Source organism: Kazachstania africana, chromosome 1, assembly GCF_000304475.1.
Source record: "Kazachstania africana CBS 2517 chromosome 1, complete genome".
NCBI lineage: Eukaryota > Fungi > Ascomycota > Saccharomycetes > Saccharomycetales > Saccharomycetaceae > Kazachstania > Kazachstania africana.
Genome location: NC_018940.1, coordinates 884,444 through 899,833, shown reverse-complemented (window position 1 = coordinate 899,833; position 15,390 = coordinate 884,444). Strand labels below are relative to the sequence as shown.

Sequence of the window (15,390 nt, the reverse complement as noted above, 5' to 3'; positions counted from 1 at the left end):
AATCACACATTTAATATAACATTTCTACTCAAAACAACCTCTTGATCATAATATACACTCTTTTTTACATTTTTTATCACTTTCAAGCTCATCGGATTTCTTCACGAAGGGCTCATAAGCTCGGAACTTTCAAAAACCATTTTTGAAATTACTAATCAAAGTCTGTAAGCATGTATAAAAGGCCCATCTGTACTGAGGTTACCTACATTTTGTACTGTCTGTTCAAATCTACTCGAATCTAGCTATATTCGTAGCGATTGGTAATAAGGGATTGAGAATAATATTATGGCCAAGCCAGCGGATCAACCTATTATACCGAGCTCAACAGATGAAATTAGATGGAGCGACAAGCCATCTATACGGCAAGTAACATGGAGGGCGACACTTCTAGGGTTTGGGATTGGTTCCTTGGTTCTTATCTCAAACTTTCAATTTGGGTTACAAACAGGTTGGGTGTCCATGATGTCTCTGCCTTCGGCATTGTTAACTGTGGCCTTTTTTAGACAGATCTGGCCCTTAATGTTTCCAGATGATGTACCATTTACAGATGTTGAAACAGTATATGCACAAAGTCTTTCAGTGGCAGTAGGAACAGGCCCGCTCTCATTTGGATTTGTTGGGGTCATACCTGCCATTGAAAAATTCCTTACATTTGAAGAAAGTGGTGGTTCCAGATATCAAGGGCAACCATTTAAATTTTCACAATTGCTTGTCTGGTCATTTAGTCTGGCGTTTTTTGGTATATTCTTTGCAGTTCCATTACGAAAACAAGTGATTGTACGTGAAAAACTGGCCTTTCCAAGTGGTAATGCAACTGCCGTGTTGATATCTGTGTTAAATGGTAGCGAAATCCTACAGGAAATTTCCAGGAGAGAACTTTTGGAGATGAGAGAAAAGAGGCTCAACAATGAATGCCCTGAGGTTTTGAGATTGGAACCTAGTGAATTAGAGGCAATGTCTAGTTCGCAGTTTCATAGTAGAAACGAAAGTTCAGGACTGTTATCTGGTGGCAACAGAAAGCAATACAATGCTAACTTCGAACAGGAGGCTGAAGATGTTACTAAAGACTCAGACCTGTACAATTCAAACGTGTCACTCCTCATGAAAACATTCTCCATTTCTTCGCTTTATACCCTATGTGCATACTTTGTACCGATTTTAAAGGAATTGCCCATTTTTGGTAGTTACTTGTCCAAAACATACCTGTGGAATTTTCAGCCGTCGCCAGCGTATATTGGCCAAGGTATTATTATGGGGTTACCTACCGTATCATATATGCTTTTCGGAGCTATTCTAGGCTGGGGCATTTTGGGACCTGTTGCCAAAAACATTGGATGGGTTTCAAAAGACGCCGACGTACATGATTGGGAAAAAGGTGTCCAGGGCTGGATTTTATGGTGCTCTCTTTCAGTAATGGTGGCCGATAGTCTTGTGGGGTTTATTGTAATATCTGTGAAAAGTTTCCTCAAATTCTTATCAGTCGATGATAAAAGTGAGCTTTTGAACGATATTTGGGATGACACTATGGAGTCTATGCTTTTAGAAGAAGAAAGAGCCTTAAATATGCACAGCAGATCGAGCACACGAACACAAGAAACTGTAAGGCTAGTTAGTAGAGAACAAGAACATGAAGTGGATTCAAAACATTTGGTCCAATATACTACTGTTATTAGTGGGCTGATCGTATCTTCTCTTATTTGCATCATCTGTATCATTTATATGTTTGGGGTTGAAATTATTCCAGTATACGCAATGGTGAGTGCTCTTCTGTTGGCCTTGTTCTTATCAATTTTGGGTGTGAGAGCCCTTGGAGAAACAGATTTGAATCCTGTGAGTGGAATTGGTAAACTTTCGCAATTACTATTCGCTTTGATTATTCCAAAGGATCACAAAGGTGGAATACTGGTAAATTTAGTTGCTGGAGGAGTCGCTGAAGCTGGGGCACAACAAGCTGGAGATCTTATGCAGGATCTCAAAACAGGCCACCTGCTGAATGCATCTCCAAGAGCACAGTTTATTGCGCAATTGCTTGGTGCAACTTGGTCAATCGTCTTATCGAGTGCAATGTACATCTGTTACAACAAAGTCTACGATTTGCCGAATTCACAGATACGTATTCCAACTGCAGTAGTTTGGATTGATTGTGCAAGACTAGTAACTGGTCAGAACCTACCAGAAAGAGCTTTAGAGTGCTCTCTCTTTCTTGGGATTATATTTGGTCTATTGTCACTGGTTAAAAACTGCTGTAAAGGTAGAGAAGATTCATCAAAATGGGCACTATGGATACCATCAGGTGTCGCAGTTGGTGTAGGTATATATAATGCACCAAGTTTTACTATAGCAAGGTTTATTGGAGGTGCCATCTCACATATCTGGCTAAAGAGGTACAAGGGTGATCTTAGTGCAAAGACGAAAATGATAGTATTTAGTTCTGGTTTAGTCCTCGGTGAGGGTATATTTAGCATTTTCTGCATGATTTTTACAAGCCTGGATGTCCCACATTTCTAATATTACGTACTTTACATATTATGCCAAGCGTACCGGTCAAATCGTGTTGGATATTCTGTTTCCTGTATATCCGTTATTTATGAAGCTTCGATACCTAATAGATTTCCGGGTAATGCATCACGAAATTGAATGTCCGTTTATTTATTCCATTGACAGAAATTTGTTTATGCTGAGAGAGAAAAGGAAGATACAGGCCAGCCTCGTCATCAGAAGTTGTTTAAGTATCTGGGCTAGAAAACGCAAGTAACTCAGTGCTCGAAGAAAAAGAACAATTGCTTTAGTGTGCCTTTTTTGATTTGAACTAGTGATAAAAATGGATAATTTGGAAAAAAACTCTGTCGAGCCATCTAATGCCCTGAAACGTAAGAATGAAAATGGGACTGAGGAGGAGAAACATATAGCAGCTGCTATCAAGAGAGTTGCACTAGATGATGATACAAATGTGCAGATAAATTCAATTGAAATTAACAGAGTTCATAGTGAAGAAAATGAAGATGATGAAAATGAAGATGATGAAAATGATGGTGCTTATGGCTTGAATACAAACAATGAAGATGAACTCCAAATGGAAACTGAAAATGACCAAAATACAAACTCTATAATATTGAGAATGCTGTGTCTTGTTAAAGAGGCCTCGTTAATTGTCGGTCCAAAAGGAGAAACTATTTCCAAGATGAAGAAAGATACAAACTGTAGGATCAATGTGTCCAAAAATATCAAAGGAGTTCCTGAAAGAGTCATATATGTGAAAGGATCTTGTGACAATGTAGCAAAAGCTTTCGGATTACTTGTGCGAATCCTGAGTCAAAAGAAGACTTTCTACAATGGCTCTTCTCAGAATCAGGAAAGAGAGAGTCAAACCGATCTGGATGAGAACAATGGAATAAATGCCAATGAAATAAAGCTGACAGAAAAAAAGAGCCCTATTCTATACTATCCAGCCACACTACATCTCCTTATTCCCCATCATTTAATGGGCTACGTGATAGGTAAACATGGTTCAAGACTAAAAGAAATCGAAGAGTTGAGTTCGGCCAAGTTAATTGCTTCACCGCACCAGCTCCTTCCATCTAATGATAGGATATTACGTATTACAGGTGTTCCTGATGCAATTCATATTGCAACCTTTTACATCGCTCAAACTTTTATGGGGTTCAAAGACGTTTTACGGACGAACAAGGCAATATTTTATCAACCAGGACCAGTTTATACAGTGTTAGGTACGAATAACTATTCTCAGGTCGCCGTACTTCCTTTAAGACAGAACAACTATCATTACATGAATAGATACAATAACAATTATCGTCATAGAAGATCACCAAAGGCGTCCCTCATGGCAATGGTACCGTCTCCAACAATACCTCAATATACTTCAAATGAATTGCAAGTTACTTATACCCCAGAATCTGTAGCAAATGCGACCTCATTTGTGCCAAAGTTCACTATTCCACATGTTCGCATTGTGGAAAATACAATGGCCTCTCAACCCATGGCATTGGTAGAACAGGAAATTTATATAAACAGCAACTACGTGGGAAATATTATAGGAAAGGAAGGTAAACATATTACTTCAATAAAGGAAACCACTGGGTGTTCTATTTTCATCGATTCTCCAGTAGAGGGTTCTAAGGAGCGCAAAATAACCATTAAAGGAAGCGCTATGGGAACACAAGCAGCAATTATGATTATAAGCAACAAAATTGAAGTAGATACGACAAATTGACCAGGTACTTCAAACACTACGGAATGGGACACCGATTGCCATACAGTTTTGATTCATATTCGAACTTCCTTAAGCATAAACCCGAATGAGCTTTTCGTTTAAAGAAAGAGACAATTAAAATAATTGAGATTAGTATATATTTATACAACGATATAGATGTAACAATAAATGAACGATAACTATTTACCGTTCCACTTTGCATCAATGTTAGGGCTAATTTTTTTAATTTACATTGCGCGAACATCAAAATAATTGCAACTGAAGTATAAAACTCTACTGGCCTTGTAGATGAGAACCATCTGAAGATCAAGTGTTAAATTAGTTCTGCGGATACTTTTTTAGGATATTATGCAAGAATGGAAGTTATTGGGTTCTGTAAAAGTGATACCGAGAAGTACCGTGATAGATTCAAGCAGTCCATTAGTTTTGCAAGCCAACGAGATTCCTCATCATATAAGTACTACACTGAAACATCTTCCGTTGTACCTAAAACATTTACTTAAAGACGCTTCATCAAACTCATACTTTTTCTTAGAACGTTATGGTAGCCAATATTGGATATATTGGCGAGTGACAACTGTTCACGTCAATGATTTTCAATATGAAGATACAAAGATGGCAAATGGGAGGCCGTACGACCAGGGAACTATAGCAAACTGGAGCGAGTACAGCATTGAAAAATTATTAGAAAACTGGAGCCACAATATAGCGTCAAATGCGTCCTCCTCAACCTCACAAGGGAAAAAGGTTAAGATCAACATGAGACCACCGAATGCAAAAATTGATGGTAGACAAAGTATTAAGCCCAATGATATTCCACATACACCATTAGATCCAAAAGATTATTTTGAACAGAAGTATTACGATGCGTTATTTTCAATTAAGTTACCACTGGCATACTTCGTAAAATCCAACCTGGTTAGATTTAAAAACATTTGCATGGCTGTAAGTGGTGAAGAATATAATTTACAATACCAAAGCATACTCTCACAATTCTTACTGCATGTACAAGACTTTGATAAACGTTACGAGAAAACTTCAGTCATAAACGAGACTTACCTATTACCTTCTTTTGCTTTACAAAGTAGAGATAAACTTCTTTCCGAGTACAATCAATCCAAAAACACTCCAACTTTTGATGCTCTTATGAATGACCTGATGCTAATCGTTAAAGCTCGAGAAATCAAGCTGCAGTTGATATTATTGCTTGAAATTATACATCAAAACACTTTGGATAAAAAGTTCAAAAATTTTGAATTAAATTATGAGAGTAAATTGAAAAGAAGAGCTGTAAATGTTACGAGACGCACGAGGGCTAAGAAAAATAGTTATAACATATCTTCAACAGCCAATGCTTTCGGTTCTGGCTCAGCGTCTGTGGATTACTGCGAGCAGTTAGACATATATCTTGATAAATTATCCATTCTGGAGATCCTATTAGAGACTGAAAATAGTTTGTCTAATGAAAACTCCGAGGAACTAAACCCTATCCAAGAGTACAAGAAAAATATTCTAAATAAAAATAAGGAAGCTTCATCGGTTGGGTTCGTTAGTTACATTTTGATACCATACTACACTAAGAAAGTTCCATATGCTGTAACATTTATCTTACGTAAACTTAAAGGACCGAGCTTAAAAGCTAAAAAGCCAATATCAAACAAATCAGTGAATAACGATGGAACTGATACAACATGGTCAGAATCCAAACACTTCCAACAAACCAATAATAATGACCTAGCATCAACGGCAATTTCTACCACATCAAATTTATATTCAGTATCATCAAGGCCGACGCTTAATAGACATCTTACATCCGGAAGTCTCGTTCCTTCTTTACTAAATGCCAGAACAAATTCAAATCTCAGCGAGCTTTTAGAAGCTGACTCACAATCATTGAGGCACCCGTCTTCTCTTTCGAGAACTACATCTGATTTGACTATGAATAATCTCCAAAAGAGACAGCTTTCGGTATCTGATTTTGCAAGTGCAGATAAAAAGGAGGGCATGTCCTTGAAGGGTGGAAAGGTTTCTACCTTAAGCCAATCGTCAAGAAAAGTTGCAGCCATTCCTACGAATAATACACATTCGTTCAGAAGAGTTGGTAAATTAAAGTCTACTAAAAGTTTTACGAAAAGTTATCAATTTGAATCTCAAAATCAAATCGACGAGACTGACGTAATCCAAGTCACAGCCACACCGTTAAGTAAGCCCAGTAGGAATAATATTCATGGAAGGCAATATTCTGAAAACTTGGTTGAATCACCCATGAACAGTATTATAAGTTCAGGAGGCTCTAATAAGGCTCATTTACCGGACCATTTTGTTTCTCCAACTAATCTTCAAACTCATTCGTCCATACGGATAACACAAACTCCATCATTCAAAGATAGAACTACGCGATCATACATGAGAGCAACCCACCTAGAGAAAGTTCAAGAGTTCCCGGCTGCCGAATATATCGAGAAAACACCAAAAGATGACATGCCTAAAACTCCTAAAATAGAGTTAATAGAAGAACAACAACCTCAAAAGAAAAAAGTTAGAAGACGGCTTTTTGCACCATAATCATAACACTAACCAATAATATATATCATCTACTAATGCGTAATTTTATTTATCAAAGCTGTTTCTTGTTCTATGAACTTGCAAGATTACGTGTTTAACATATTTATAGTACAAATTTGAACACTCATTCCTCACCAAAAAAGATAGCACATATGAGTTCTTTAGCATCTTCCCTCTTAACTATAGCGCTTGAAATTGTAACACCCACCCTTTTGACTAATTTTTCTTTATCTTCACTTGTCACATCTGCATCTTTACCTTCATATATTTCTGGTAAGTCCTTTTTCAACACACACAATGCACCTATAACTGTCTCAACCAGATATTTTACTTCATCAGCGGTAAATTTGGTAAAAACAGATAAATTTTGTGCTTTTTTCTCAAGTTCTTTGCCCTCTGATGATTCATCAGTTTTTCTTTCTTCTGCTCCCTTTTCATTTGCATCTTGCTGCCCATGTTCTGGAGTACTGCTAACATTGTTCGCTTTCTCAAATTCTTCCAATGTATTATTTTGCTCATTGAAAATTAATCTTGCCCAATTATACAAATTTCCTAAGAAAAATCTCACCGCCTCAGATTCCAAAACAGTAATACCTTTCAGACAGCCATAATACGTACCGAAAACCCTATTTGTATCCAAGAACGTTTTTAACAATGTTCTTGTCACCCTCGGTTTCAAAGATTTATAAACCTGTGGGAACTTCTTCAACACGTAATCTAACAAAGATGCTGCAAAATCACGTAAAGCATTGGTTTTCTCTAAAAATTCTGTTAGGTCGTCCTTCGAGTCTGTGTTCGGTGCTCCACCCAGTTTCTTAGCCAGTAGTAGTGTCAATATAGATGGCATTAATGAATGTATGTAGGGATCGAGGAAAATTGAAGGGTTACTCAATAATGAGTATATCATTTCCAAGATAGTTGTCAGCAATTCCAGGTCTGATAAGTTATGGGTGATTTGCTCAGCAATAAACTGGATAAAGTATGGCACTAGTTGATGAAGACCATTATCAGTTCTTAATGAAGTCAAGGCGGCCGTTCTCATATGTTGAGCATTTACATCTTCTTGATCTTTGGAGGTCAACGCAGAAATAACTTTATTGAAATAAATCTGTAGTTCTTTAGATAGAACATGTTTTACGAGTGGCTTTACTTCTGTGTTTTGACCTGGTTTGACGGACGATAACGGTTGTGAAATCTTATCTTCTTGCAAAGTTAATGCACTCGAACTTGACCCCGATGCAGTCTGTAGACTATTATCATTCAAAGCCGTAACTATGGCACCTCTCGTAGTTGGTGGAATGGATGATCTGATTTCTAGTAAGTTTGGATTTTCCACAATAGCCGGTTGAACACCTTCAATCGCCAACCAATGTGTGGAAAAATTAGGTAGACGAGGCACTTGTGGTAAAGGTTCATTGATAAGTTTATCGAAATCAACCTCCTCCTCATTTAAATAGTATACTGATTGACCTCCGCTAGTATGAACTTTTGTGTATGAAACATTCTTATCGAATGATAAATTATCATGATAACCATATAAAGGCTCAACATTAAGAACTTTTAAAGCTTTAGCAACATCTCCTGTTGTTAATACTTCTGTTTTTGAGTGTCTCTTAAACTTGACTGCTTGCTCAACAATTTCCAATATACGATATTCAACATCCATCGCCAGTGCCTTCAAAACATCTTCATTAATATTGTCTAGTCCCAAGGATTCAGCGACATCTTTCACCGTATCTTGGGGAGACCAGATAGTATAGGACTGTTGTTGATTAGTCATTGTAGCACAGTATAAGTAACTAGTATGAACAGACTTATTCAACTTTTCTCTTTTCACTTATCTTCTATCTAGTTAGTAGTTAAATGATAACGTCTTTTTTTTATTGATACATAATTTTCAGAAAACGAGAATATCAAGAAAATACGTCAAGAACTCAGAAGAAAGTTCCAATTATAAACAAACGTGTATCAAATAGGCTAGTAGACTTAGATGGATATGGACGACAATTTAACACCGCTTCAGAGAAGTGTATTAGAGAAATATAACCAATTATCGCAATCGCTGCATTCATTGGATAAATCTTTAAGACTACTAAATAAAAGTAATGATGAATCAAAATCTACTAAAAGAGTGTCGCCGGAGGAGATTTTGCAGGAGATGAGAGAAGTAGAGGTTAAAATTGCGCTAATTGGGACCCTTTTGAAAGGTAGTGTCTATTCATTAATTTTACAGAAGAAAAACGAATTGAATTTGCTGAGCGCTGATAGTAATATGTCTTCAACATCTCAATAACGATCGAACTTGTTCAAAAATTCCCGTAATCCCCCCAATATTCCATAGTTTTATGTATTCAAATAATAATAACAAAATGTATTAATGATATATGAGTGTGCTATCCGTATTATATACACAAATATTACTCAAATATTATAAGTAACGACTTTACCGTCTAGACCACAGGACGAGACTTGCTGGACATGTCCATTAGATTCAACAAATGGAACAAATCCAGCAATTGCATTGTCATGTGCACTTTCCTTAGTGTTTGTGCTTACTTTACCTTTCAAATCCAATTCTTTGAACTTTCTTAGGGCAGAAATGCCAAATGTTTGGTTTTCTTCCTCATCTTCACCATTTGAAGTTACAGCTGGTTCTTGCTCTGCGCTACCAGATCCCTTATCCAAGTCCTTTGCAAACTTCCAACCATTAGAAGCCCTAGAAAATAGGACTGGGTGACGCGAATAACCACCACAAAGGATCTCATTATCATTGATCCATAATAATGTCTTGAATGGTAATCCATCAGGAGCATTGATAGAAGAAACATTGTTATTGGCATCTAAAATATTCAAAGTACCATCATGTGCCACGTAAGCAACTTGTTCGACGTTGCTACGCCATTGAACATCATGAATGTAAGCACCTTGATATGCTTCTCTGACTAAAGAACCAAAAGGAAACTTATCACCCCACGGAGAATTGGCTACAGACTCTTTGGTGTCCAAACCCTTAATGAAACCAGAAAAGACTCTCATATAGCCGTCAGTACCACCTGCAGCCAATAAAACACCGTTTGAATGCCAAGACACGCAGTTAATAGTCGATTTAATTGGCTTCTTGATATGCTTAGAAACCCACCAATTATTCTCATGTTCGTAATAACATACCGCAATAATCCTTGCACTAGACCCAACAGCAAATTTGTAACCATTTGGCGCCCATTGAACGGCAGTTGCTGCTCTATTAATACGTAAAAGAACTAAAGTTGGTTTGTAGGTACCATCACTTAAAGGCTCCCAAACGTACGCATTACGATCTTGAGAACACGTAATAATACGGCCATGAACTGAAATATCAACAGCAGTGACGGTCTTGTCATGATTCTTCAAAGTACCGACCAATTGAGGCTGAGAAGAGTCATTCATTCTGTAAATTAAACATTCGTTTTCATGAGTAATTGCCAGAATTGACTTATCCGCACTGAAACAGTGAGAATAAATTGGTGCTTTTGTTAATTTGAAAATTGATTGAACTGATCTATCAGCAGACATATTAGGAGACTCTCAACTAAATATTTGCTATGGCTTGCCTTGCCAAGAAAGGTGGTTTCTTCGAGTTCAATATTGAATTTTTCAATTCTTAATATCGATATCGCCCCTATCAAATAATGTACGGGAAGAGCAGCCGGGTAAATACAAGAAAGATTTAAAATAGAGCGAAACGCTATATAGAAGATATATGGAAAACGGGTAAAATGACTAATGTTGTAACTTCTTGTCGTGCCCACTTTTACGATTGTGATTTGCCCTAGATGCTTTATTCTTCTCATTCCTTGCAAACTTCTTTTTCTTCTCAGTTATCGACGTTTCTGCCGAGTTCTTCTTCTTAGAATTGTTACTCTCTCTATTAGGTTGAATGGGTCTATCCTCCTTTCTGGGAGGCGGGCTTCTACCCTCTTCTCTGTTCTTGACATAGGATGTCTTACCTGTCCTAACATTGCCTCTAAACATGAACTTCTCTTCCAAGATTCTTGCTCTTTGTGGGGACTTTTCAAGCATACGTGCCCAACCTTCAATTTGTTCATCAGACCAGTTTGTTTGGCTCTTGAGCTGTTTTCTAAACTTGCTACCCCTCTCACTTCTTGCAAAAATTGTTTTATTTTCTTTAAGTAAATTCCATAAAATACCTTCTACCTTATCATAGGTGGTGTTGAAATTGGCATTCGCATCCTCTTTTTGTTCCGTCACACCAACACCTTCTTCATTGTCCGATAAAGAACCAACTTTGACTGACAGGTCAGTAGTAGCAGCTTCTGCTTCGTCATAAGTGTCGTCTCTTTCATCTTCATCATTCTGATATAGTAATTTTAGGGCTCTTGTTAAAGTTTTATTCCTTATCTCATCAGGAACATGTTTTTTAGTAATTTGTGTAGCGTCTGCTTCGGTTTTCTTCTGTACGATCAATTTGGATTTTTCTGTTGCTATCATTTGCTTTTCTGGCTCTTCCCTAGGAATGCCCTCTATTATTGAAGGATCCTCGAATAGTAAATTTGTTATTAGTTCAATATTACTGTCATAACGTTGTAATAATTGAACAATTTGATATCTAGATAAGTCAGGGAACAAATCACTCAAAGAGTCAACGTCTTCATCATTAACTTCGAATCCGTTACCAATTGGATTAACTCCAGTACCAGATTGTTCCATAGTAGCGATATTTAAGATCCTTATTTTGGTTAAAACCTCTTGCTTTCTTTTAGTGAAACCTTGACTCAGTAAGACCGACCCTAACAAAGGATACAGCTTTAAATCTTCAATATCGTTTTCAATGCGTAAATCTTTATTAATGAACTCAGCTAAGGAATCACTAGAGACTGAAATGACCGTAGTAATAGCTAATTGTCTCGCAAAAGTACTACTTAGTTTGTGTCCTTGGCCCCATAAAGATTCTAAGATTTCGAACCACTTTGCATTTAGAAAATTGGATTCTACAAAATCTTCATCATTAGCGACCAATGATTGTAATGCCTTCAAATCAATCCTAGTAAACTTATTGTTCTCTATCAGAGATTTTAAATAATTCTGAATATCAGTACCTTTACTCGGCTGTAATTTTGATGCGCTTTGAATTCTAGGTTGCCAACTGCCGCCAATTAGCAGTTTAATCGTATCAGGATCTAAGTTGACATATAGTTTTACCAAATTCCAGAGTGTCTCGCCAAATATTTGAAGAAAACTCAAACCACAATTCTTTATAATTTGTAACATTAGTTTTTTCATTGTGTCTAAGTTCGTAGCAACATCACTGTTCATTCCTAAACTCAAAAGTTTCCCTTCTTCATTGGAAATTTCATCAATATAGGACTTGACAAATATTATAAAATGATCATGAGTCGATTCATCCAAATTTTCTAGGTTTATAGAGTCCTGATAAACAAAAAATTTCAAAAATGTTATATAGGTTTCTAATAAATGTACCCAGACGACTGGATCTTTTTCAATTAGTTGTCCTCGTAGCTTGAAAGGAGGGAACTTGACAATTGGTAAATGCAGTTTGTCAGTATCACCATCGATGGTTAAAATTCTGGTTCTTCTTAATAGGGACATCTGAGTGTAATAGTAAGGTAATCCTCAGATTCCTTATTGCCTATATTGCAATCAGTATATATTTTTATGATTAAAAATTTCATCGCATTGGAAATTTCAATACTATAAATGCAATATATATGTAATCTTTAGTAGGTACGTATAAGCAGCAGCAGCAGAGGTAAGTTATAAATGACAGTTGGAAAACGATCTTAAGACACAACCAATCAATAATGAAAGTGCAAGAATTCGAAAATGGCCGACACGTTGTCCAATAAACCAAAAGAGCTCTGAATGCCCGACGATATGAACAATTGAAGTTTTTTAACAAGTCTAATTCTGTTGAATGGTACGCAATATTGTGATTTCCACAAATTCCTCATACTACTAGCTTGCTACTATCTATCTACGATAATTTTTGTGGCGCTGCTGAGCTAATTTTTTACCCAGTTCACCTTTTCTTAGTTCATCGTCGTTTTCTTTCAATCGCCTTTCTGCAGCTAACCTAGCAGCTTCTTTAGGGGGAAGCTTTTCATCCTGTACAATTCCTTCGTCAAGTCGAGATGAATGCGGCTTTCTCGAACTTTGCTTTGCCGTTGAACTCTTTTGTGTAGTCTTCGTATTACGTCGGGCTGTTTGCCCCGTTGGACGTACCGTAGTTTGCTGGACAGTTGGACTAGTTTCGACCTTACTTGAGCAAACCCCCATTTTTCAATTGTTTTTATTGTTGCGGTCTAGAATCAAGCAACTCTTACTATGAGCATCTACTGCGTCCCGGTTTTCATCTTTGGATCTTCATTAATTATTACATTTTTGTATTACCCGGGAGGAAACAAATAACTAATAGTATATTATTTAAGTTTACACAGTATATTTACAAGTAAGTTCGAGTCTAGTCTAGATAATGCGATCATCCGACCTCAAAGAATGGAGTTCGGGTATTTCTATGGGCTCTAATGTATCTAACATGGCTAGGTATTTTTGCATGTTTTCGAAATTTCTAGCATAACCCTCTGTAATGTTTAAAAATTGTCTTGAGTCACGACAGTAAGGTTTGTAAGTTTTGGCAACCCTTAAATATAGAATAATTCTGTTGATTGCATCTTCTTTCTTTTCAACCTGGTTAGTTTGCGCCCATGTCAGAGTAGCATCTCTCAAAGCGGCCCAATCTGCATTGGCCAAATATGTATTACCCATTTCATCTAATTTTGCAATCAGTTCCCCCCATCTAGACAATATTTCAGTTTCTATATTTGGACATTCAATGACAGCCATTGATTTTAGTAGTATTCTCTTTGTAATAATAGTTTCTGGAATATTGAATAAAGTATAATTTTTATGAATAAATTGAATAACATCTGCATCATACCAAATTAGAGACTTGGTTAAAATTATATTTAAAAATGGTTCATCAATGGAAAGTGTCTTATTGTAGCTATCAATGACACTGGATAACTTACTGAATCCTGTTATCTTATCATTTAAACAGTATTTGAAAAAAATTTCAAAAAATGTGTTGTTTAATGAGGATAATACACCAATATTAACGTTCATGTCGTGGTAGTAATTGATAATTTTTTTCCAAACTCTGATCAACTCATCAAATTCATTTTCATCATTTAGAGGCATATTTTGCAAGAAAAGATTCACAAATGATACTTTCAAATTTACTCTATATGGCATTTCATTGGCCATGGCTTTATCTAAGAATTTTTCAGATATTTTAGAATCTTTACAATAGCCAATAAATGATAAGTGTGCATCACATAGGTAATTATATTGTCTTTCTGTGGCAATTTCACATAATTTTGAGTAAATGTCTAGTGCCTTCACATTTTCATTAGCCATTAGACATGTGGAAATCATACCACACATTAAATTTGGATGATAATAATCTACATTCTTGGAACTCAATTCGTAAAGTTTCTGACAATCTTCGAATGTATATGTATTTGTTTCATACAATAATGGTAATATGACACCTACGCATTTTGGTTGTAGGAAGATTTGCGTCAAATTTTCATTAACTAAACCGAATTTCCAGAGGGCGATTGCTCGATCTATTAATCCCATTTCTTTCAATGATGTCAATAGATGCATTAACCCATATTCACTGATACCATTAATATTTCCAGCGATTAAATCGTTACTAATTTTTAATATTGCACCTTGAAGAAAATTAGAAATTTCAAAATTGAATGATTTTGAATCGTAATCTGGCTTCTTGTTCAATTTAATGAGTTGATTTCTATTTATCCTTAGACCATTATGTAATAAATTAATTAATGCTGATACTCTACTTGAAGATAATTTATTGTCATGTTCTAATGCGAGTTCATTGTATAGATCCATTGCCTTTGTTACAGAATCCCAAAACAAGGGACTTCTCTTCATCAGTCTATTTGTCTGTTGATCATTTCTATTGAAATTATTTATCTTTGAAGAAGATAAAGTTTGATGGACAATATCATCGAAAGCATTAAATTTATGGAAATTGGGATGGGATGAATCAATTGGGTCTTCGAATTTGAAATTTTTCTTTAAATTGAGTCTGCTGTCTATGAATGCTTGTAAATTTTTTAAATCTGATGAATTTTTGGATTGTGGTTTCGAATCCCTGGTGGTTGATTCAGTGGAATTAAATCTTTTCCAAAGAGGGGGATTCCTTGTTGAATTATTTGGAATAGGTCTAAAATAGAGACGGTAGCTCGTCTTTAATAGATGACTATCTTTATACAACCTTCCCAGCATCACTGAACCGTTGGGGATCTATCTTATTCAGCATAATTGCCAGCATTACAAAGTGATGTTGAAACAAGCAAGTCTTAATATAATAAGAATCTCTCTGTTCCACTTACATTAGGAGTTTACCCGGCTGAACTTATTTTCAACTTCAAAATACCATCAGGAATGGGGACGACGCACTTCCAGCCATCACCAGCAAGGTGCAGACTACTGATCTGTTTAGAGCTGTGTGACACCTGTGAGATGTGCAGAAAAACTGTCAG

The 15,390-nt window shown here is 36.3% G+C and overlaps 9 protein-coding genes across 9 annotated transcripts; 4 read left to right on the top strand and 5 right to left on the bottom strand.

The window, feature by feature from the left end:
• Positions 1-285: 285 nt before the first annotated feature.
• Positions 286-2,508, top strand: KAFR0A04530 (uncharacterized protein; the record flags this gene model as incomplete). Its single annotated transcript, XM_003954974.1, has 1 exon — positions 286-2,508. The coding sequence occupies one exon, from the start codon at positions 286-288 to the stop codon at positions 2,506-2,508; it is 2,223 nt and encodes a 740-aa protein (XP_003955023.1).
• Positions 2,509-2,821: 313 nt separating this feature from the next.
• On the top strand, positions 2,822-4,231 carry PBP2 (telomere maintenance protein PBP2; the record flags this gene model as incomplete). The annotated part of the gene is made up of 1 exon (XM_003954973.1): positions 2,822-4,231. One exon carries the CDS (start codon positions 2,822-2,824, stop codon positions 4,229-4,231), a length of 1,410 nt encoding a protein of 469 aa, XP_003955022.1.
• A 348-nt stretch (positions 4,232-4,579) lies between these two features.
• Positions 4,580-6,796, top strand: SLD3 (Sld3p; the record flags this gene model as incomplete). Its single annotated transcript, XM_003954972.1, has 1 exon — positions 4,580-6,796. The coding sequence occupies one exon, from the start codon at positions 4,580-4,582 to the stop codon at positions 6,794-6,796; it is 2,217 nt and encodes a 738-aa protein (XP_003955021.1).
• A 124-nt stretch (positions 6,797-6,920) lies between these two features.
• TAF6 (TATA-binding protein-associated factor TAF6) lies at positions 6,921-8,576 on the bottom strand (the record flags this gene model as incomplete). The annotated part of the gene is made up of 1 exon (XM_003954971.1): positions 6,921-8,576. One exon carries the CDS (start codon positions 8,574-8,576, stop codon positions 6,921-6,923), a length of 1,656 nt encoding a protein of 551 aa, XP_003955020.1.
• A 210-nt stretch (positions 8,577-8,786) lies between these two features.
• Positions 8,787-9,089, top strand: DAD3 (Dad3p; the record flags this gene model as incomplete). Its single annotated transcript, XM_003954970.1, has 1 exon — positions 8,787-9,089. One exon carries the CDS (start codon positions 8,787-8,789, stop codon positions 9,087-9,089), a length of 303 nt encoding a protein of 100 aa, XP_003955019.1.
• Positions 9,090-9,217: 128 nt separating this feature from the next.
• ARC40 (Arc40p) lies at positions 9,218-10,348 on the bottom strand (the record flags this gene model as incomplete). The annotated part of the gene is made up of 1 exon (XM_003954969.1): positions 9,218-10,348. One exon carries the CDS (start codon positions 10,346-10,348, stop codon positions 9,218-9,220), a length of 1,131 nt encoding a protein of 376 aa, XP_003955018.1.
• A 207-nt stretch (positions 10,349-10,555) lies between these two features.
• Positions 10,556-12,403, bottom strand: CUE3 (Cue3p; the record flags this gene model as incomplete). Its single annotated transcript, XM_003954968.1, has 1 exon — positions 10,556-12,403. The coding sequence occupies one exon, from the start codon at positions 12,401-12,403 to the stop codon at positions 10,556-10,558; it is 1,848 nt and encodes a 615-aa protein (XP_003955017.1).
• Positions 12,404-12,784: 381 nt separating this feature from the next.
• On the bottom strand, positions 12,785-13,090 carry KAFR0A04460 (uncharacterized protein; the record flags this gene model as incomplete). The annotated part of the gene is made up of 1 exon (XM_003954967.1): positions 12,785-13,090. One exon carries the CDS (start codon positions 13,088-13,090, stop codon positions 12,785-12,787), a length of 306 nt encoding a protein of 101 aa, XP_003955016.1.
• A 189-nt stretch (positions 13,091-13,279) lies between these two features.
• On the bottom strand, positions 13,280-15,133 carry RMD9 (Rmd9p; the record flags this gene model as incomplete). The annotated part of the gene is made up of 1 exon (XM_003954966.1): positions 13,280-15,133. One exon carries the CDS (start codon positions 15,131-15,133, stop codon positions 13,280-13,282), a length of 1,854 nt encoding a protein of 617 aa, XP_003955015.1.
• Between the last annotated feature and the right edge of the window lie 257 nt (positions 15,134-15,390).